Source organism: Taeniopygia guttata, chromosome 3 (genome assembly GCF_048771995.1).
Source record: "Taeniopygia guttata chromosome 3, bTaeGut7.mat, whole genome shotgun sequence".
In the NCBI taxonomy this organism is placed as follows: domain Eukaryota; kingdom Metazoa; phylum Chordata; class Aves; order Passeriformes; family Estrildidae; genus Taeniopygia; species Taeniopygia guttata.
The window spans coordinates 81,743,845-81,766,513 of NC_133027.1; the positions used below are offsets into that span (position 1 = coordinate 81,743,845).

The 22,669-nt window shown below is 37.1% G+C and overlaps 1 protein-coding gene across 7 annotated transcripts in view; it reads left to right on the forward strand.

The window, feature by feature from the left end:
- Nucleotides 1-22,669, forward strand: part of BIRC6 (baculoviral IAP repeat containing 6) — a 170,482-nt gene that overhangs the window by 6,759 nt on the left and 141,054 nt on the right. For all 7 annotated transcript variants that reach the window (XM_030268488.4, XM_030268493.4, XM_072927206.1 and 4 more), the window contains exons 2-10: nt 8,881-9,062; nt 11,364-11,501; nt 11,896-12,089; nt 13,730-13,841; nt 15,103-15,185; nt 16,341-16,563; nt 16,665-16,825; nt 18,662-18,720; nt 19,443-20,837. In XM_030268488.4, coding sequence (XP_030124348.4) covers nt 8,881-9,062; nt 11,364-11,501; nt 11,896-12,089; nt 13,730-13,841; nt 15,103-15,185; nt 16,341-16,563; nt 16,665-16,825; nt 18,662-18,720; nt 19,443-20,837 — 2,547 coding nt within the window. The remainder of the gene's footprint in view (nt 1-8,880; nt 9,063-11,363; nt 11,502-11,895; nt 12,090-13,729; nt 13,842-15,102; nt 15,186-16,340; nt 16,564-16,664; nt 16,826-18,661; nt 18,721-19,442; nt 20,838-22,669) is intronic.

Sequence of the window (22,669 nt, forward strand, 5' to 3'; positions counted from 1 at the left end):
GTTTAGAAGTGTTAAATTATGGTAATGATTTATCTGTCACATCAATATAAGCTATTATGTTTAAAATTTTCTTGAGCTATTTGCTAGGGTCATTCAGTGAGTATTGATAACTTTTTATTGTGTAGCTTAAGAGGGAATTTGCTTCAGTTTTCTTGAAAATTGGTAGCGTTAATGAAAACATATCCAATGACAGGTGCTGGTCAATGAAGGCTTGCATAGCATACAGTTTGTCAGCAGTTCTTCAGTCTCCTGTACAGCCTGGGGAGGGAAAGCTTTTTGATCCACTGCACTTCCCTGATTTGACTGAGCATGAAGCACTCAGGATCTCATGTTGCATTTGGCAGCTGTAGGAGAACAGCTTGGTAAACTCTTGTTTACTGGGCAACAGGCTACAAAGATTTGTGGAAATCCCCATATTAAAAGGAAGAGCTGGGAGGGTGAAGGGTGGCACTGAGAACTATGGTGGAGTGCCTGAATGACAATGGGTAAAGGGTTAGGGACATAGGAAGCTGGGAAGATGGCACTGAAGACTGAAAATAGAGTGTTTAATTGGAGAATAAGAAGGCAGTGTGGTTAATGTGGAGAAATAGTGGGGTAGACTTAGCTGACCTGTCTTCTGCAGGATCCTAGATTTATGTTGTGATGATAAATGATGACATGTTAAAAAACCCATGCTTGTTAAACTTTTTTTTGGTAGTGGATTTTTCCTGATCAGTTTTCTATAGCTTTTGTGAGTCAGAAGTTGCAAGATAAACATTTTTTAACAAATAATATCAGGTTCCCTCCCCATGTTATAATGGGAAAGGAAAAGTCCTTATTCTGAATCTGTAGAAGAACTGGCTTCCCAATACCTACAGAAGCTACCTAGCAAGGCCAAACCTAAGGTAGCTTTTCTCAATTTCCCTCTTTAATGACAGAACTCAGGTTTAACTTACCTGATCACCATGTCCAAATATTCTTATGCTGCAAATAAGTGTTTAAAATGTACAAGGCCTTTTCATTTTGGGGGCTTCTCTAAAGAGTTTGAAAAGGCATCCTAAAGAGTAGTTTCACTTTTAAATATAACTTAAATGTGCATGAATCTAGTCTGTTCTGCTTCAACTTCCCTGTGTAGGAGTTATTAGGATAATATGAGAATGCATTTAATAAATTTGAAAAACTCATAAGAATTTAGTGGTGTTATAACCTGGTGTACTGGGGTCTGAACTAACTCATAATACCAGAATGAGATCTTGTGCTAGGAATATGAAATACCAGCTAAATGATCAGTTGTTACTGTACAAGCAAATGCTAGAGAAATTGTCAAGAATTCATCCGATTGTATGTCCTTTTTCAATGTCTGCATATGTGCCATATTTCTGTCTCAAAAGGAGTGTGACAGAACTAGAAAATTAAGGTGTGGAATGGTATATATATGTGAAACAAATGGTTTATATATGTGAAACAGTATTCAGTCTGAAAAAGATGATGGGGATGATTTGGAATGGGGAGTTGAGAGAGTGAGAGCATGTGAAAAATGAAGATTGGGAGTTGATTATTCAAGTACAGGAGCTGAGGGCATCAAAAGTAGTAACTGAGAAATAGTAAAATATGGAGTTCCTGGCTACATGGCATTGTGGATGCTATATGTTTGTGGAATTCCAACAGTGTTGGACAAAGTGATTCAGGAAAAACCTGTCAAAGGTCATTGTAATAATCAAAATCCATTTTGGGTCAGAAGATCCATAAGCACAAACTGGCTTGGGCTGAGATTGTTACAGGAAAGAACCAATTTGTAGATTACCTTTCTTAAATTCTTCACTAACCACTTGGTTTAGACCACCGTCTTGGGCAAAATATGAGGTTATGATCATTTTCATCTGATCCAATGTGCCTGCTTCTCTGGTCAGTACAGTTTTTTTAAAGTAATGTTCAAAACAGAAAGGCAGTAACTCAGCAGTCTAATATAGCTTCTGAGCTACTGCTGCAGTAGTGGAAGACTGCTGTTAGATTTTGTGCTAAACCTCTTTTTCTGCAGACTAACAAGCCCCATTATCTTGGTCTTTCTCCATGTGTTGTATTTTCCAGCCCTCTAACTTCTTAGTACCTCCTTCATGAGACTGTCACATATGTGCTGGTATCTCAGATGGAGGAACAAAGATGGAACTGATATACTGGATGTGGGCTTTCTGCTGATTAGAGACTGATCTTTTCCTGTGGTCCCCTCTATGTTAATAGTTTGTTGTTGAGAGGATGCAATGCTGCCTCTTGTTCAGCCTGTCCATCAGGATCCCAAAGTTCTTTCTGGTGGGTTGCCACCCAGACAAGTGTCCCCAGCTTCTCTTGATGTATGAGGTTATATCCCATTCTGGGTGTAAGACCTTGCATTTGTCTTCATTGAACGTCAGAATCATGTCAAGCCATTCCTCTGACATCCTCGTATAAGGCAACCCTGTCATTTAATGCATCAGTTTCCCTCAGTCATCTCCCTTGGTGTCATCCACAGTCTAAATCAAGGTGCAGTGTGTCCCACCATCCAAACCATTGATGAAGGTAGTGAACCATATATCAGGCTTTGTTGTATGCCACTCTACTGGCTAGGTGTTGTATCCTTAAGGACTAACTTTGCACATGACAATGTAGCCAGGTTTTCACTTGCCTTGTAACCCACCCATCTGCTTTTGAGAACTTGCTGTTTCTCCCAGCATGATGTCTTCAAATCTCCTTAACTTATTGGAGCTTGGAAGGGTGAGAAGCTAAACCATTTCCTGCCAAACAGTCTTGGGAGTTCAAAAAGTGCCATATGTGGAGATGTTTTCTCCTTTTGCAGAGACTGCCACTTTAGGGACCAAAAGAGGAATTGGTAGTAAAATTTCATCTGGCAAAATTTCTTTGTTGTGAAATGCTGTGATGGGACTAGCACTTGAAGAACAGGAACTTCCTGTTACTGAGCTGCGAAGTGTTCCTTGCCCATGTCTGGTTGTGGGTGGAAGCTGTGTAATCTGTCTGTCTGCATCCTTTGAAAGAAAACTTTCCTGAAATTTTTTCATCATTTCTCACTTCAAGAAAAATTTTGAAGAAGAATGTGCCCTCAGTGAGGTGTTTGCAGAAGAATTGCAGGGACTTATATTCTCACAGTTTACTGGGGTTTACAGGAAGGATTCTAGAATACTTTGTGAAATCTTTCTTAATTTGTTCTTGGGATAATGGCATAAAGCTGTGTGAGTAGTTGTGTTCTGTACATCCAAGTGATGCCACTCATGTCAGATACACGCAGATCTGAAACCACACAAAGAGCACAGGCACAAGGAGCTCAGGAGCATCCTCCTGCTGATTCACTCTCATTTTGAGTCTGTACAGTGGGAGAGGACTCTGTGCCTGTGAAGCAAGTGAGATATGAGCTGTCTTGATCTCAGTGGGGTTTTGTGTATGTTCTGAAACCTTTTAAGTGTTAGTGTTAGCTTCTCTTAGTAGTTGCCTGAGCAGACACATCTAGTTAATATTCATGTGGCAGTCTCCAGTGCTTTGGCCCAGATAAAACATCTTCCTATTAATAAGAATTACTAAAACCAGCTATCATATAATGAAACTGATACTGAAGCAACTCTGTTGTGCTTGTTGCCAAAGGAAAGATAAACTTTAGATCACATGTCTTGATTTTCATTAACTAAATTCAGTTTTTGCAAATAAGTGAGTTTGAAGGCACTTTGTAATGTGAATCTGGGTGTTTGTTGCCTTCAGCATTCTTGCTGTTTGGAGAACATTTGAAATTTTCTTTCGTGCTTCAGCTCTATTGTGTTTTTTCTTTATTAAATAATTTTGGACAGCTCTTCCAGCTGATGTGGCAGATGAAGGTATGTGTATATAGTGAAATCCAAAAGAAAATGCTGCTTGTATATACCTGGTGTAAGCCATTGATGTTGTCTCAAATAGGAACTTGAACCTGTGTTCATCTAACAGTTACCTTTCTGTCCTTTCCTAAAGTTTGAGAATATTTCTGATTTGGGGAAAAGATGGGTTCATGGAGTGCCTTTGTGATGACAGCAGACTGCTTTGGTGAGGTGATGTTTAGTGCAAATAAGGGGCTGGGCCTGGACCTGAAGATAAAGCTTCAGTGCTGAAGTATCCACAGGAGACGTACATGAGGAAGAGAAGAGGAGGAACAAGGGAGAATCTCTTAACTGTTAAATTCAGTAATTATGAGCAGTCATGGCCTGATTTGGCATCTTCTTGTTATGGTGTTCCCAACTGTTCACAACCATCATGTCTTTGTTTCATTTGGGAGCCACTGATGTGAAATAATTTTTAGACAACTTTATTTTTAGACCAGACTTACAGTGGTTTGCTTTTTATCCTCTTTTGTGTGAACCTTTTGCAGCTCATCCATAGTTGTGATTTTCTGTAGGATTAGTTCAAAATAGATTCCTGCAAATATAAGCAAGTTGAGACAGCAAGTTAAACTTTAGGACAGGATTTTCTTATTTTTATTTGAATTGCAGAGCTTCCTCAAACTGCAAGTGTTCTTATATGCTTGCCTTGCCAGATGTGTTTCTTAGCTAGTATGTAATTAGGTGTTGCACTTGCTAACTTTCAGTTGGTTTTATGATTACCTGAAGTGGTAGCAATAAGAAAGGCACTTGCTTTGTAACAAATGAGGACAACTGATACATAAGGTTTTTTTAATCCCAGGTACATGTGAAAAATGTGTGAGAAGTAGCTGACTGAGGTTCTAGCAGGAAGTGTTTTTGTCTCAGATGGAAGGGATAGTTTTGCTGTTCACTAACCTGGCCTTTTCTTGAGTTTTGGATTCTCTCTAAGTAGTTTGATGCTCAAATCTTATGGTACAAAGTCAATAGAATAGATAGGGCTTTTGATCTCCAGAAACTCCATTCATTTATTTTTTCCATGATTGCAAGTATTTTGAAATGAGTACTGAGATATTGTTTAGATATTTTAATTTAAATGGCAAATGCAAAACTGGTATGGCTACACATAATGTATCTGTTCTACTGTGCTGATGGGATTTCTGTTTCTCAAAAAAATGTTACTTTAATTCTTAATTTAAAGACCTAGTGACATTGATAGATAAAGTTATGAATGTTCCTTTAGATACTTGATTGGACTTGAGTCTTAGCATTATGGAATTATGCTGTGATGCATCTGTTTACCACTCTCACTTTATAGCTGCAGGAAGTGTTAGTTTACTATAATTTAGAAACTATTTTTAAGCTTTTATTGCTCTATATTGGGAGCTTACTGTCAAGAGAATTACTGAATATGTTTTAGTTCTATTCCTGGCTAGCAGTTTTCTAGGTGAATTAACTTTTTCCAGTATCACAAAAGATAAAGGTGTTACTGCCAGCATTAATCTATCTATTCATGATGGTGGCCAAGCACATGCAGGTGACAGCCACTTCTCTTAGATTCAGCCTCAAAGCTATAGAGCTTATCTTTAGAAGAGAGATGGAGACAAACTTTTTCATTGTTCTACTTCTTGAAATGCGCGGCTAATTCTCTAGTTGGTTTGGTTCATCTTAATGCCATAGGCAAGGGGGCATGCCAGATGCTGCTTAGACTGTTATGAATTCTCCAAACAAGTTTGTTTTCTGTAATACTCTTGTAGGTCAGATTTCAATCACAGGAAATTGCTGGTCTCTGTCTCTATTGTTTGAAACAAAAAAGGTGGAGGTGATTTATTCCTTTTCTCAGGTTCTTATTTCTTCAATCTGATGGTTGTTCAGTTTTAAGTTTTTAATTGTTCTAATTGTTGTGATAGATGACATACCACAATGTGATATGCTACTGGATTTGCACTTCTGGCATGCTAGCAGCCTGCCAGGTTTCCTTGTAGGAAGTGACAAAAGGTTTAATGACTTCTTTGTTAGTTGTTTTGATTTTAATCCTAGGCAGATAGGCTGGAGTTATTGGGAGAAGCTATGATTCACTTGTGCCAAGACTGAAAAGCGAAATCATTAAAAACTTACAATGACTGCTTTTTCTCCTACCACCCAAAATAAATTACAGCTAAAGCAGTGGGGGCTAAAATGAGAGTAACAGTTGGGTTTTTATGATCTAGCTTAAATAATTTAGTGATTTTACATGAAACTTTTTAGCTGTGGTTTGTGAAGATGTAGATCACTATTTATTGCCAGTAAACTTGGGCTGGACAGGCAGGACATAATGTTAGAGGGGCACCAGTATATTTTTCAATGGGTATTGGCAGAGTCCTTTAGCACATTGTAAAATATTAATTCTGAATTTAAAAGAACACATCTGAAAATGCTTTGGGATGATTTAACTTTTCTAGGCATAACTTCTAGGTTACTACTTCTGTAGCAGTGACTTCTATATTCACTGGCTTCCTGATTCTAGATCTATTATTATAATCATATGATCAGCCATATGTAGACTGTGTTATAGTATGTGACTAGTATTAGAATTATCTTGAAATGCGTTTTGTGAACTTTTAAAATTAAACTTCTATTTGCAAAAAAGCTTCTCAGCAACTCGGAGCAACTCAAAAATTTTGAGTTTACTAAACTCAAAATAGTAAAATAAATTACTATTTAGTGTAAACTAGTCAGTTACAGAATGTGTTTCTCTGGGTTTTAGAAAAATATTAAATATTGATCAAATAATTTCCTTGAAGTTCCATCTACTTAGGCTAAAGGGGACTGTTTTGTTTTTATGTTCTTCAAATAAAATAAAAACAGCAATTGTAAATAACTTTTTAGAGATAATTTTGCCAATCTTTCTGTCAATACAGTCAACTAGAATATTAGCCAGTACACAAAAAAAATCACAGCTGGCAGACACAATGTATGTTTTGTTCTGTAGTTATAACTTACTTTGTTTTGCAATGGAGCATAAATACTATATTATCTGCCTTGTTAGTTATCTTCATTGGCTTCTAAAGATTTGGACCATTTACTCAGAGATTATTAGCTGTTTGCTGCTTTAGATGTGAGACTTCATTAACATCACTACAGAATTGATAAAATAAGAATGTCCTAGCCTGGAAAGCTGCAATCACTGGGGCCCCTACAGACTGCTGAACTCCTAGGCACAGGGCATGAGCATACTCCTGTGCTTGACAGGAAATAAGGAAGGTGCGAAAGAAAGTGTTCATGGTGTTGGCACTGCCAGAAAGGGTGAGCTGCTTTTCCCATTTTCTGTAGGAGGAGGAAGGAGGAGAGAAGTGATGTGTTAAAGAAAGTGTCCTGTAGTGATCCATCGTTTGGATCACTGGATAGTCTGCAAACATCATCAGGGTTTCTAGTTTACTGCATCAGATACTGTTCAGTTTATTTGCAAAATAGTTTTCAGTACGTTGTTGAAACGTATACTTTTAAAGATGTTAAAACTTGTATTTGATTTTTTGACAAAGCTTATTTTCTTGTAGAATGGTTTACTTCCTTGCCTGCAGCTGTGATGTTTGTAGAAAGTCTTGTGTGAGGAACTCCAGTGTATTGGCAAAACCACAGTTTGAAATTAGTTGGTTTACCAATCGGAGGACCTTTTTTTGCTGAGCAAGGACCAAAGACTTTGCAACTATCAAGTGATTCTGGACTCTTCAAGTGTTTCTGATTGCTGTATCAATGGTTACAATTGCAGTATACTTAATACAGGCAAAGGCATATGTCCTTTGTTTTGTAAGTATGAGTCATTGTTTCCGAAATCTTGGTGGGAAGGGCAGCTGACAACTCTTCTTTACCTTTTACCTTGCATTTTCAAAGAGAGGATACCACAAATGTAATGTGGTCAGATTCATGTGCCCTGTATTTCCAGAAGTCTTAATTTCCATTTAACTCGTATCAAAATGTGAAGATGACAGAATTATGTTGCTGTCCTTATCTGGATGTTTTACTGTGTGCTAGCTACCAAAATGGGGATTTTTAAATTATTTATAATAAAAACAGTGTTCAGTGTCTGAGGAAAGATACGAGCATGGACAGGACATGATTAATGCAAAATTTGATGAAACTTCTGTTCCTGTGTGACAGGAAGACATCTGTGTTAATGATGCAGCATTTTTAGCTGCCATTGGAGAATGTGTCCATGTATTTATAACATACACACAATCTGCTTCTGGAGTGGCAGCTTACTCTGTTTGTGATGGAAGGCAGTTTGCCTTCTATGCAGGTAGCATTTCACATGGATTACATTTAGTTCTGCAGTCTATCCAGCTTTAGACATGTAATAGTGACGAGTAACATTAAACATTTTAGGGGATAATATCAGTTGCCACAGTCTTTCCTTGTTTATCTGCTGGCAGTCTTCCTTTGCCTTCACAAAACTTCTCAAACCTGTTACTAACATCACGTGTGCAGCACTGAGCAGAAATGAGCTTTTGTAGTGTCTCAAGGAACACATACCACATTGGTACATGTTACATGCTGTACTTAGTTTTGGGAAGTTTAAGTGTTGTTTTTCATGATGAAGTGCTGTTAGTAAGCCTTAATGGTAATTTTCGTCTCAGTGTTCCTGCTGGTTTGTACAATTTTGTTCTTATCATTGATTGTCAGCAAGTATCAAGTACAGCAGGCATCTGCATTAAGATTGAAAACACTAGTTGGGGCCTCCTGATAGGAGGAGGAATTAGATTGATTGCTTCCACTGGAGGAATAAAATGGTTTTATTTATTGGGATGTATAGATTTTGGTAGTTTGGGTTTTTTTGTAGATTTTTTTTTTTGATTTTGTAGATTTTTGTTTGTTTTTTAACATAGGAACTATAAAAGCGTGGTGAAAATTGTGGTTGCCAAGATGCTAGCTAGGTTTTGATCATCTCAAGAAGTAAAGATTTTGCCAGAGTTACATTACTTTCCTAAACAGATATTAGAGGTCTTTTCTATAAAAGCATTTTTCTAATTAGATCTTGCATTTTATTTTTCCTTTATAGCTAAACCAGGTGGACGGGTGAAATGTCAGTATATTTCTGCTGTGGATAAAGTGATCTTTGTGGACGATTATGCAGTAGGATGTAGGAAAGATCTCAATGGCATCTTACTGTTAGACACAGCTCTGCAAACACCTGTTTCAAAACAAGATGACGTGGTTCAGCTTGAATTGCCGGTTACAGAGGTAAGATGTGGAGGGAAGGGATCGAAAAAAGCTATGTAAATAACTGTGTCAGAAATACGGAAGCCAGATATTTGAGTTTCTAGGGTGATATTAACACCATGTAATGGAAAAGTTTCTTAGTTATTAGCTGTCATAAGGCCATAGCTTTTCACAGTTTTCTGTATCTCAAACAAATAAGAGCATGGCTCAAGACCACATTATTTCAGAAGAAATAACTTTTTAGTGACCAAAATAAGGACTCATTTCCCCGCCTTTGTCAGTATTTGTGTATGGAATCTATCTGCACTTCTAGGAGTCAGTCTGGCCCTTATTTGTTGTTGTTATAGTTTTTCAGGAAAAGAAAGGTGAAATCAGGTAACACGGTGTTCTGTCATGTGAAGAGTTAGAGCTGGAATCTAATTTTTCTAGCAAGGTCAGCTGGCCTAACAAAATACTTTCTTTATGTGCAAACCTGGCTTCCCTTTTATGTTTGGATCAGCTGTAACACAGTACTTTGTGGTTTGAGCATTTAGTATCACTTTAAGAGAAGCTAATGTAGACATTTCTGCTTAGAGTGTAATGCTTAGGGTTTTGTTGCATTTGTTTATCCTTAGCATTGATGTAAATTATTTACATGAATGTGAATCAGGGATGTATGTTATATGTGAGGTTTTTAACTATTAGACTTGAGTAGGAGTACCAGCAATAAAATCTTCATAGGGGTTTCTGAAGCTTGCTGCCCACTGGCATCACTTTTATACCCTTTGTGGGTTACTAAAGAGTCTTGGCATGTGTGGCTGAGTGTGAAGAAAGTGGCAGAGGTCAGGATTTTCTTTCATAAGGTCTGTTGTGATGGGTTTGCAGTCTCACATGGTTCAATACAACATATAAGTTTGTGTCAGTTTTTGGCACAGAGATTCTTTGGTTCTAAAGAGTTTACAGACCCTTATTTGCAGCACTTCTCTGTAAACATCCTTCCTGTAGAAAAAGAAATGTGGAGTTCAGTAGGAATAGCTTTGGGTGTTTCATCACCAGATCAGTGAGGAAGGAGGCAAAATATTATCAGTCTCAAATTCTTTTAATTTTAAAGAGGTGGCAACCCAGACCTTGGAAAAACTTAGTAAATACTAAGCAAATATCATACAAACACATCTGTCCACCTCTTTAATCATAAAAAGGTCAAGAACTTTCATCCAAGAAAGGGTGTTTAGTGGTTTTTTGTCTCTAGAACTTTTCTGCAAATTTTTGCACTTAATTTAAGTAACCTTTTAAGTAGTTTGATCTGCTGGTAGTGCAGTGCACCTTTATGCATTTCTAATTGTCTGCATTAGCAAGTTATGAAGCAATCTCTATGCTGTTTTGAATTTGCCATAGAGCACTAAAATCTAGGAACTTCCACAGTCTATCTGATATTCTTCTGATACAACCTTAGCTAGGGGGCTGGTTTGCCTTATTTCAGTCTTTCTTCCCCTGAGCTTCCCAAGGACATAACTAAGGGGCCTTTTAGTCTGTTCTGTGTCGAGCAGTTTGTGGTTGTTTAAAGGACTGGCTGACCATTGTCCTTGGGAAATATTTCCCTATATTTGTAACTTGGAAGAATTCCTGTAATATTTTTCAGATGTTAACCCACCTTACAGCAGATTTAGAATACTCTGTGCCTTTAAATCTTACCTGTCAACGTGAAGTTAGCAGGCAGAGGGATAAGCTGGAAACAGATGAGACTTGGAAGAAAATGTCTATAAATGGATGCTTATACCATTCTTTTCTAGCTGCATTATATCTTCAGTTTTAAGAACAAACTTCTAAACTGGCCTGAGTTTTTCTTTGCTTCGTTTTTCAGTTTGCTGTATTAGCATTGTAAGTAGCTTATCTCTAATTTTATTGCAGTGTGGTTGTTCTCATTATTACCTACCTTTTTGAAGGTACAAAGCTACTCAGAAAATGGCAAGACTTTTGTTCTTGCTGTCACTTTTTGTTGTTAAAGCTGAATGAATCCTTTTGAAGAGAAAGCATTGGGCAATAGATGTCTCCTCATTCCTTGCTTTAATAGATCTTCTGTTTTAACTTTTGTGACTGACTTTTTTGACATTTGGTAGTATTGCCCTTGAGAGAATTTGTAGTAATTGCTGTTTATCTGTGGGTTGGCCTGTGGAGTAACATTTGGAGCACCTTACTCAGGTATGGATCTTTTATGGGAATTATACTGATATATGATAAAGTAGGATCTGGCAAAGGACATTTCCAAGAGTAATGGAACGGGCATAATTCCTGTTGTAGTTACTCAGTGTGGATGTTAACTTTGCTTGCACATCTGCATTTTAGGCTCAGCAGCTGTTATCTGCTTGCATAGAAAAAGTAGATGTTTCTAGCACAGAGGGATATGATTTGTTCATCACCCAACTGAAGGATGGCTTAAAAAATACCTCACATGAAACAGCAGCAAATCATAAAGTTGCGAAGGTAAGAATTTGTCTTTGTACTGTCTGACATGGATTCCCAAGTCTAATTTGTGTGTCTACCGTTGAAACATACAAAATCTATGGCTCAGTGTGGTGGATTTTGTTTGAAGACAGTGGAATATATTTTCTGTTCCTTAGTTTTATGTGTGAAGCTTCACTTGATAAGAGAATAAACAAGATTAGGTTCTTGCTGATAAAGTAAAAAAATAAACCCAACTGAGCTTAAAATTTGAAGTTACTGTCTTTCCTTGTGTTATGCTCCATGTTGCTTTTGTGTGTCTGTTGTTGTATTTCTTTTTATCACATGTGCTTGGTTTTGGTTTTGACACTCTTCTGATGTGTTTGTTGTTTAGATGTTAAAATTTTAACACATAGACACTTTTTTTCTTATTTAGTGGGCAACGGTTACGTTCCACCTTCCTCATCATGTTTTGAAGTCTGTCGCCAGTGCCATTGTAAATGAACTCAAGAAGATAAATCAAAATATTGCTGCCTTACCTGTAGCATCCTCTGTGATGGATAGGTTATCTTACCTCTTACCCAGCGCACGACCAGAGCTTGGTGTGGGACCTGGGCGATCTGTGGACAGGTATATTAAGATAACATAAGTGATGAATTTGACCCCTTATTGTATCAGCATAAGCTCTTAGATGACTTCAACTTAGTTGCCAAAGAGTTAGACCTATTCTGTACTTCATTGCTCTTACACATACAGCTGATTAACTGTTTAATGTGTGCTGTGCCATACATATTACTGAATTTAGCAAAGCCTTTGTGGACACCACAAGACTATCTGGGTTTCAACTCTAATGCAAATCAAATTTACTTTGCTCTTAATCCCAATCTACACTTTAAGAAAGATAAGAGTTGAAGCCTTAGATACATACTACATCGTATCCTGAAGTCAATTGCTTTTCCTTCATACAAGAGAGAGTCATGTTTATGTTTTATGGTTTAGAAGTTTAGGAACTTACCTTTGCAGACCATATATATGATACTTCTGAACTCTCTAGTAAACTGCTGCATGTTTGGGGTAAGAGAACATTTAACCTCAGCCTGCTGCTTCATCTCTTTCTGATCCAAGTGGTAATGTATACATTAGCAAGTAACCCATTATTTTAACCTTCATAAGCTGAGACTAGTTAGAATACTGGTGAATCTCTTAAGTTTATAAATTTCTCTTTCTTGAAAGTGTCTGTACAAATATTATTTTGCATGTGTTTTCCATTTCTTACACCTCAAATAATTTAATGAATTTGATTTCATCTCTTAGCTTTCCTTCCCCAAGCCTTCTGGTCTACTTGTACCTCACCACATTGTGTTTTGATTCGAGCTCTTCCAAGATCTGCCTCTTGGGCTGGTATAATGTTAAGATAGCTCTTATGTGAGTGTTGCTAGACTAGATTGCTTCCTTGGCAGAAAATGTTTAATGTTTCCATTCTCTTATAAGACAGCAAAAATCTCCTGAAGCTGAGAAGCAGAAACAGGAAATAAGGCACATTTCCATCTAACAGCCCTAGTTCTTGGGAGAACAAAACTCTTGTCAAGAGAAAAGAAAAACTGATACTCATTTCTCATGTGCTATTGCAGAGAGAGTGAGCACACAGAGTGAAGGTGGAAAAGAGAGGAACTACTTTGCTCTCTTAACTGTTGAGTTGCAAAGGGGTTCATATTTTGGCAAGTAGTAGTTTAAAATTTGCTAGTATTATAATATGTAGTGAGTGATAACTGGGCTGGAAGGTTGTGCCATGTATTTAGTTACACCTAAAATACCGCTTTAGAGTATTTGTAAATATGCATGTTTATATCTCTAACTAAGAACCCCAAATTTTTGCAGTAGTTGTCATGTTAAAAAAAAATCCAACTCTCTTGCAGTTCTGTTGGGCTAGCTTCTCCAGCTGCCTTCGATGCAGAATAGCTTTGGGTCTTTGATGCTTTCCTGCAGGTAGATCAAATAGCCTACCGGGAAGCTTATTTTCTAAATCCTGCTTTTAAGGTCCATAGGTTGTTGTGTGGCTTTTCATTTTTTATTGGGGATATACTTTAAGCACCCAAGTGAGGGAAGTTTGTAAGTTTCCTGTAGTAGTTAATTATCATTTTATGTGTAAGTTATAGGTAACTATTTATGCTATTGTAATGGTTAGTAAAGCACTGAAAGTCTTATACATAGTTTGGGTTTTTAATTTTAAGTGACAATTTTGGGTAATGTAGAGTTTTTCCCCTTTCTAGGTCTTTGATGTATAGTGAAGCTAACAGACGGGAGACATTCACTTCATGGCCTCATGTGGGTTATCGGTGGGCACAGCCAGATCCTATGGCTCAAGCTGGGTTCTATCACCAGGTAAGAGATTTAGTTGTTCTTAGTATTTGTTCCCCAGATGGGAGGACAGGTGAAAAAAGGTGGTGATATTTTCTAGTAGGGTTTTTTTCCTATTTTTAATGGATTCCTTCAATTATGCATAAACCATAAAAACTTTGTCATTCAGCTTTTTTTTTTTTTTAAGTTTCAAGGGGTTTTGGTGCCTTGAGTTTGCCTTTTTTTTTTTTGTTGCTTGTTTGTTTTGTACAGATCACTGAAAATACTGTTCTGAACTTCAGCATATAAAACTTTTTGGAATATCAGATTAATCTGAGTTAACAGTAATAGAGATGAAGTTGGTTGTTACATAGAATCTGTCTTTCTCCTTGTTAGATTGTTGAGTAAATAATCCTTTTTATATTACAAGTAAAGCAAAAAAGCAGTAAGCTTGGCACTGGTGTTTAGGAAACATACTTTCCTAGTAGAACTTCATTGTATCAAACAGAGGTCCTAGATCACATTAAATTGTTAGGCTTAGTGAATAAACACAACCTCAATATTTTATTCCACTACTTTTGCTTATTTCCATTTTTAATTCCTTAAAATTATCTCTGCTTTAAAAAAATATTTATAATATGGATTTAGATAGTGGTGGCTGGGCAGTGCCTATCATTTGACAACAATATTGTCTATTTCATTCTGTCAGCTGTAAAGCGTGATGGGTGAATTAAGTTTTTGGATGATTTCTTAAACTTGCACAGAAGGAGAAATGCAGGAAATTCTTATGTTGGAATTGCATCTGCAAATTTCCCAAGCATGTCTTGAAAAGAGGTCATGAAAATGCTAAATTTTAAGAGAATGGACATTTTGATTGTTTTTCCTCAGTTACTTCAGCTAGTAAGAACTGTTCTTTGCAGAGGAGTGGTAGAGAATACTTTATGTCGTAGGAGATTGGTAGGAATATTTTTTAACCCGTGTTTATCCAAGCATGTATTCCGCTGCAGTTACAAATTTTTTGAACCTTGTGAATTTTTGCCAAAGAAAAAAAGTAATTTCTGTTCTATGTCTGTGGTTTGCATCCGATGACTTGCATGAATGTTAGTTCTGGATCTCTTCTACAGTAATGTGTATTCTTTTTTTAATGTGAAATGCTGCCACTTCGTAGTATATAATTTGTGGCCTTTTATATGTTTGGTGTGATGCTTTAGTATGTCACTAATGGGAAAGAACTTGGTCACCTAGTTAAAAGTGCGTTGTAGTACATAGCTATATACATTTCAAGTGTTTCTTCCTATTTTCATAGCCTGCTTCATCAGGAGATGACAGAGCTATGTGCTTTACCTGTAGCGTGTGCTTGGTGTGCTGGGAGCCTACAGATGAACCTTGGTAAGTTTAATGATGTGTGAAGTACACCTAAATTTGTACTTGAAGAGGATAGAAATCTTTAAAGGACAAAAATCAACATACCTCAATGGTATTTCTGGTGAGGTTAGGACAAGTCATTGACAAGAATGGGTTTCCAAAATGATTCCATGGAACAAATCACAAAAATATTTGATGTACTATATCGAATTTCTGTATAATACTAAAAGAAAAAAAAAGGTAGTTGGTTTTATTTCTTAATTCTGATTTGCTGTTTCATTTCAAATTGCTCCGTGAAAGTTGTCAGCCAATATTTCTTTGCGGGGATCTAAACTAAATCTTCTATTTGATTGTGACTAGAATACATTCAAAAACTGCCATGGCTGCATAGTGCATAGTACCTTTTATGTGAAATTGCAGTATCCATTACTAGTTTTCTGAATCATCTAAAATTGTGCATAGTGACAGAAATGTGGGACCTTACACTGATTAAAGACTTCTTAATGTAATTTTTTCTTGATTAGTTGGTAATTTATAATCTTTTATTGAAAACTTTGGATTCCTGACTTGCTGGAAACTTTTCCTTTGTAATATTATCTTCATATTTTTTTGTCTATTCCTTTCACTTACGATTTTCAAGACATTTTGTAGCCGTGTAATTGCTCTTGTCATGTCTCTGCTTTAGTTGTATATCAAGATTAGTTTTTTTCCGTGCTTCTTGCTTAATGTGACATTCAGGACTGTTTCCAGTTTTGATTTTTTTAATTACGGATATAGAACTAAAACCAGGACATTGCTTCTAAAGTTATTTGTAACATTAGAGTTTTAATGTATGGTAATTTAGTCTGGGCTTTTCTTCATGGGGACATGATTGGCTACTGCCTATAGAACAATTTAACGATTTTTTTTAATGGTCTAATTATATTAAGAGCATTGTGTAGCTTGATCCATTTGAATATGAATGTACATTGAGTGATCAAAGTCTTTAATACAGTCTGCTATTGAGAATCAGCAGGGAAAGCTGTGTTAGTAACTTCAGAACTCCCTTGTATGGTTGACTGCAATAGAGTTCAAGCTGTTTTGTTTCACCTTCACTTCTAGGGCTTAGCTTATATATGCTGTGTGTAGTTTTCACAGTAAAAAATGGCTGTTTTCTGTGTTTGTTTTTAATCTGGAAAGGTCTGAACATGAGAGACATTCCCCAAACTGCCCATTTGTCAAGGGTGAGCACACTCAGAATGTACCTCTTTCAGTCACACTGGCAACAAGTCCAGCGCAATTTCCCTGCACAGATGGCACTGACAGAATAACCTGCTTTGGATCTGGAAGTTGCCCTCATTTTCTAGCTGCTGCAACAAAACGAGGAAAGATCTGCATATGGGATGTTTCCAAACTTATGAAGGTATGCAAAATAAATAATTATTTTTCATCAACTATTTACTGATCAGCCATATCTTGATTCAAAATCAAATACCTCTTCTGTTTTTTATTGTTATTTCTCAGGTCCACTTAAAATTCGAAATCAATGCATATGATCCCGCTATTGTGCAGCAACTTATGTTATCAGGAGAACAGAGCTCAGGGGTTGACTCAAGGAGACCAACACTAGCATGGTTAGAAGATTCCTCTAGCTGCTCAGACATACCAAAATTAGAAGGAGACAGGTATGCTGGTCTACCAAATGAGAAATATGAAATGCTTCTGTTTGAATGGTAAATGCCATTTAACAAAGTCATGCTTTGTGAAACATAAGATTGGTAATTTTCTTTTCATGGAAATAATATTTTTAGTCACTCTGTATTTGTACACAATTCAACACTTGAAAAAGACTAATCTAAATTTCTATTTTTTAAGCCAGTTTCCTGCTGTTTCAGTTTTATATTCCACTAGCAGAGAGATTGCAAATCTCATTGCTGCTCTATGCTTATGTTTCAGAGGCAGAGTAAAAAGAGAAAGGAATATAAGTTTTGGATCGGCTTTTCATTTTAGTTATGGATTATACATATCAGATTTTGAAAGGAAAGGCTCCTCATGGACTTCTGGAACATGGTTTTTTTTCTGATTGCTTCTCTGTAATTTCTGTTTATGTCACTCTGAAAATTGTATGGATGTGCTAGGAATTTATACTTCCTTGCATACTTTTAGTACTTGTATACAGACTCTAAATCAATTAGATAGTCCTGTTGCAAGGGTTTGGATAAGCTAGAGGGTATGTCAGTGCTTAGAAAGTGTGATGTGAGAAAAAGTAGTATTTCACTTGTGCTTCATGCAGTCTGTTACTGGGAGCTCTTGTCTGGTCTTACCAGAGCTCAACAGAGTTAATAACTGTTGGAAAATTTAGAACAAGAGTTAACTGGGGAGTCTTTCTAGTTTTCTGAATGTTTGTTCTTAAACTTCAGCATTAAGAAGAAAGTAACAATACTGCTATATGCACAGGGAGGTAAATCTTTGATTTTAAGCTTAGTGTGATATCTACAGAAGTGCAGAGCAAATATGAAGCTTTCTCTTCTGCTGACATGAGCAACGTCAACAGCTGCCTGAACTCTTACTGTGGCTTTAGAGCTGGGAGCTCCCTAATAGTTAAAGAATTAAACCAATTTTAAGAGCTGGATAAAAGACAGTGCAATCGTACCGCCTAGAACTAAGCATCTTCCATTTCACTTAACCTATATGGAATTTGCTATCACTTCTCCGCTTAAGGGGAAGCTGTATCAGAATCAGAGTATGGAATTATGTCTGCCGTGTTAATCAGTTTTGACCCCACAAAGATCTGTTTCTTGGATATGAAGAATAAGCATCCAGTTTGTTGAAGTTTGAGGATCTGACTTGGTACTGTGTTTAGTTTTACCTGAGGCTGCAAAGGGATTACTGTCTTCCTGTGTGTAATGAGCCTGTAATAGGAAATAATTTATTTTATTGGAAATGTCAGATGCATTAATTATTTATATATTATTAGAATTACTCAGGGGCCTATTTCTCTTGAAAAAAGGTGTCTTGAACAGAATCTGGTTTTATGACAAAAAGATTTATCTGGCAATATTTTTAAAACCAACAACACTGTTCATCCTTGTTTCAGTACTAACTACAAAATTGCTTTATAGAATTGAAGACCAGTCTGTCAGCTCCACTTTCCAGAGATGATTTTGAGGAATTTGAAGATGTTGATACTAATTTTTAGATGTCCTTATTTTATGGTTTTGTTTTTCTTGGGAAGATTCCTGAGAACTGTTTTTTATTTTAATTCCATTTAGGCCTGAATTGTAGGAAGTATAATGGTAGAATGAGGCAAAAAGAAATCTAGTCTATTGGTTCAATAGGGGAGGAAAAAGTTTGTACTGTTGGTGTCTGTGATGAACTCATCAATGGATGCACAATGCTGGCTAAAAGGAATGGCCAACTATAATACACATTGTGGGGTTTATGAATTTTTATTAATTTAATTAAAAATAAGCATGCAGTTAGCATGTACATGGTGTCATTCATGCTTTTCTTTTCTTCAGTGATGACTTACTAGAGGATTCAGACAGTGAAGAGCATTCCAGATCGGAATCTGTTACGGGTAGGTTATATCTGACCTGTTAGCTATGTAACAGTTTAGTGGTCAAAGGGGAAATTCTTCTTCCAGGCTTTTAAAAGAACCCTGTCAAAACTGATGATAATATATTCACTGTATTAGAAAAAAGGAAAACTATTTACCATGGAAAAGGATTTTTCATTGGATTTACCATTGAAAGGAATGCTGGCATTTCAGTTTGTGTGATGGAGAGATGGCATGCAGGAGAAAAGAAAAACTGTGCTTTGTTAGTTAATAAATGTCTTACATGACAACAGGCATTGCTTATCTTGCTGTCAATAAAGCACACAAACCAAGATAAAAGAACTTTCCTAGAACGGGAACAAATTACAGCTGTATGAAACCCTTTAAATTCAGGGGATTGCTGAAATAGTTCCTGTGTCTTGATTGTTTCCCTAAGGGTATGCACTTTGATAAAGTATTTCTTACTAAATAAAGATTTTGTATGGAAGTAGAATGGTGCTATGCATGGTGTTCTTGTGTTATTTTCTTAGAGATTGAGTCAGAAGTTTTGAGGAAGGGAGTACTGCATGTTTATTTTCTGTAATCTGGTTTATGTCTTTGAATAAGGATCACCAAGTAGGGAAACAAAGAGCATGAGATGTAGAAAAAAGATCCCTTTTTTCCAACAAACTGTAATACATGCAGCATGATTTCTGTTTTGTCTTTTGAGCATTTGTATTATTTTAAACATTTTTATTTTAAAGGGCATACCTCACAAAAAGAAACTATGGAAGTCAGCCTTGATATTACAGCTCTCAGCGTTCTTCAGCAACCTGAAAAACTTCAGTGGGAAATTGTTGCAAATGTTCTGGAGGACACAGTTAAAGATCTAGAAGAACTTGGGGCAAATCCCTGTTTGGCCAACTGTAAGAGTGAAAAGATGAAGGAAAAACATCTAGAGCAACACAACATTCCCTTTCCTTGTTTATTAGCCGGGGGTCTATTAACATACAAATCACCTGCTACCTCTCCCATTAGCAGTAACTCTCAGAGATCACTGGATGGCTTAAGCAGGACTCGAGGTGAGAGTGTCTCAGAACAGGGATCAACTGACAACGAATCCTGCACTAATTCAGAGCTGAATTCCCCTCTGGTAAGGAGGACTTTGCCTGTATTGCTGCTGTACAGCATTAAGGAGTCTGATGAAAAAGCAGGAAAACTCTTTTCACAGATGAACAATATTATGAGTAAAAGTATACATGACGATGGTTTCACAGTTCCACAGATCATTGAAATGGAGCTGGACAGTCAGGAACAGTTGCTGTTACAGGACCCCCCTGTGACTTACATTCAGCAGTTTGCAGATGCTGCAGCCAGCCTGACATCTCCGGACTCGGACAAGTGGAGCTCTATGGTTCCCAAGCCTGGGACTTTGGTTCAGTGCCTGCGTCTGCCCAAGTTTGCAGAGGAGGAGAACCTGTGTGTAGATTCAATCACACCTTGTGCAGATGGAATTCATCTGTTAGTAGGACTGCGGACTTGTCCTGTTGAATCTCTGAGTGCAATAAATCAAGTAGAGGCCTTGAATAATTTAAATAAATTAAACTCGGCACTATGTAATAGAAGGAAGGGGGAATTAGAATCAAGTCTTGCTGTAGTGAATGGCACAAGCATTGATGTAATCCAGCATGAGTCACCAGCAGATATACCAACTCCTTTAATAATTCAGCCTGAACACAGAAGTGTTAGTGGTGGATACCTAGTGCTTTATAAGATGAATTATGCCACTAGAATAGTTACTCTAGAGGAGGAACCAGTAAAAATCCAGCATATCAAAGACCCCCAAGATACAATTACCTCAATGATTTTGCTCCCACCAGATATATTGGATAATCGAGAGGACGACTGTGAGGAGCCTGTAGAGGAAATACAATTGTCTTCTAAAAATGGCAGTGGGAGAGAGAGAAGATCTGAGATCTCTACTCTTGGGCACCTGGTAATAACTACTCAGGGAGGCTATGTAAAAATACTAGATCTTTCAAACTTTGAAATTCTGGCCAAAGTGGAGCCACCTAAAAAAGAGGGCACTGAGGAACCAGATATTTTTGTCTCTGTGATATACTGTTCGGGCACAGACAGATTATGTGCATGCACCAAAGGTAAGATTTTTCTTCAAATTTTTAAAAAAATACTGATTTTACTGTATTTGGATTATGTTGCAGAATTTTAAATGCCACTGAATTTACGTACAATTTAATGGTCTTAGGAAGCATGGACTCCAGTTAATTCCTCACCTTAAATGTCAGTTTTAATCTCTAGAATAGCAGTAATTCTTGCCTGTGTCTTAATTCTTGAAAAATGGTTTTCTTAAGTCAAAAACAAATAAAAGTCATTATTGTATGTAATTATTTCTGTGATAAAGAAATCCCATTTTGGAAAAATGTCTTCTGCCTGTACTTGATTATATTCAAGAGAACAGAGAAGATAATGATTTTATATCTTATCCCAGTGTATTTTCATTAAGGTAGCATGCTTCTGGTTCTGCTTCAGCTTTTTGCTGTTGGGATTTTACTTTCTTGAGTGTTAGAGCAAGACTATTTATGCAGGATTCTTTTTTTTCCAAATAAACACAAGGCATTTTAGGGAAGGGGGCAGGTAGGAGAGGAGTGTAACTCAAGCCCAGGTAACAACTGCTTTGTAAAAGTCCCTAAACCACCACACAATTCCCTGTTTCCTTGTGTTACATTGGAAACAGCTCTGAGTGTTACCCATCTGAGTTTCTCCGTGTCCCAGTGTTCTGTTTAGTTCATCTGCAATTGATTGCAGCTGTGGAGGAAATGCTTAGGCTCTCAGAGGGGCTAAGCTGATGGGGTGGTTCATACATTTCAAATAAGTTCCCACAATACCATGTTGAGCTTCTTCTTTACTAGAAGAATTGAAATTGATACCTTTTTTTCCTTTCATGATGGTGTCACACTAATTATAAAGTCCTCCTATGAGCAGTTGTTAAATCAGATTTAATTGTTATTTCCAACAGATGAAGTCAAGTTTATTGTAAACATTTCTGTTTTCTTAAAGGCTCCATGTTTCTCACTCACCTACAAAGATTTCTGAAAGTAGGCATTTCAGATTTGCTTTTTAAATACTAATGAAAACATTGCAAGTTAATAACTAGTATTTATGTTTGCAGTTTCCCAAGGGTAACATTCATATTTACTAAATTGTTCTATTTCGGTGACTGCTTTTGAAGAAATATCTATTAAACTGTTTCAGCTCTATTTAATAATGCCTGCTTTTTCCTAGTTAAAGTGGAACTCTAACTGAAAGGTTACTTGCCTTTGAAAATAGTTCTATCTTATCATATCCATGTGTCCTGGTTTAGGGCAAATCTGGGAGCAAACCTCCAAAGAGGTTCTTCTAGAAAGCAAATTCAAGTGGTCCCTCCCCCAACTGGTTCGGGAAAAGATTTCCTTGGAGAAAAGTGGAAAAAAACCTTTTTTTTTTTAACAGGCAAAGCATTCACCAGCACAAAAAATGAACAATATTAAACAATAAAACTTCTTGCATATCTGAAGAGATGACAAACTCAAAGTCCCCTTCATGGGGGCTGGAGCTCAGCTCACCCAGTCTGTTATTCATCCCTCCAGCATTGGGAATGTCGTGGCCGGGGCCCGGCCTGGTGGGCCACAAGTGTGAGTTCCAGGTGCTCTTCTGGGTTTTCAATACAGAGCAGGTTTAAACAGTTACAAGAAAAAGAAAAACCACAGTCCAGGGAACTGCTCTGTCTCAGCTAGCTAAAAAGTAACTAAAAGCAAAGGAGAGCACTGTCCCACTGTCTGTCCATGCTGCAGACAACACAGTCCAGGAGCAGGAATGGGGTGGAGTGAGTGCAGTTTCTGACCACTAACTCTGCGCTTCTTGCTTCACTTTTGGAAGCAGTCTTAAAGGTGCAAAACTTATTTCTGGGCTAAACAGATGAATGGCAATAGAA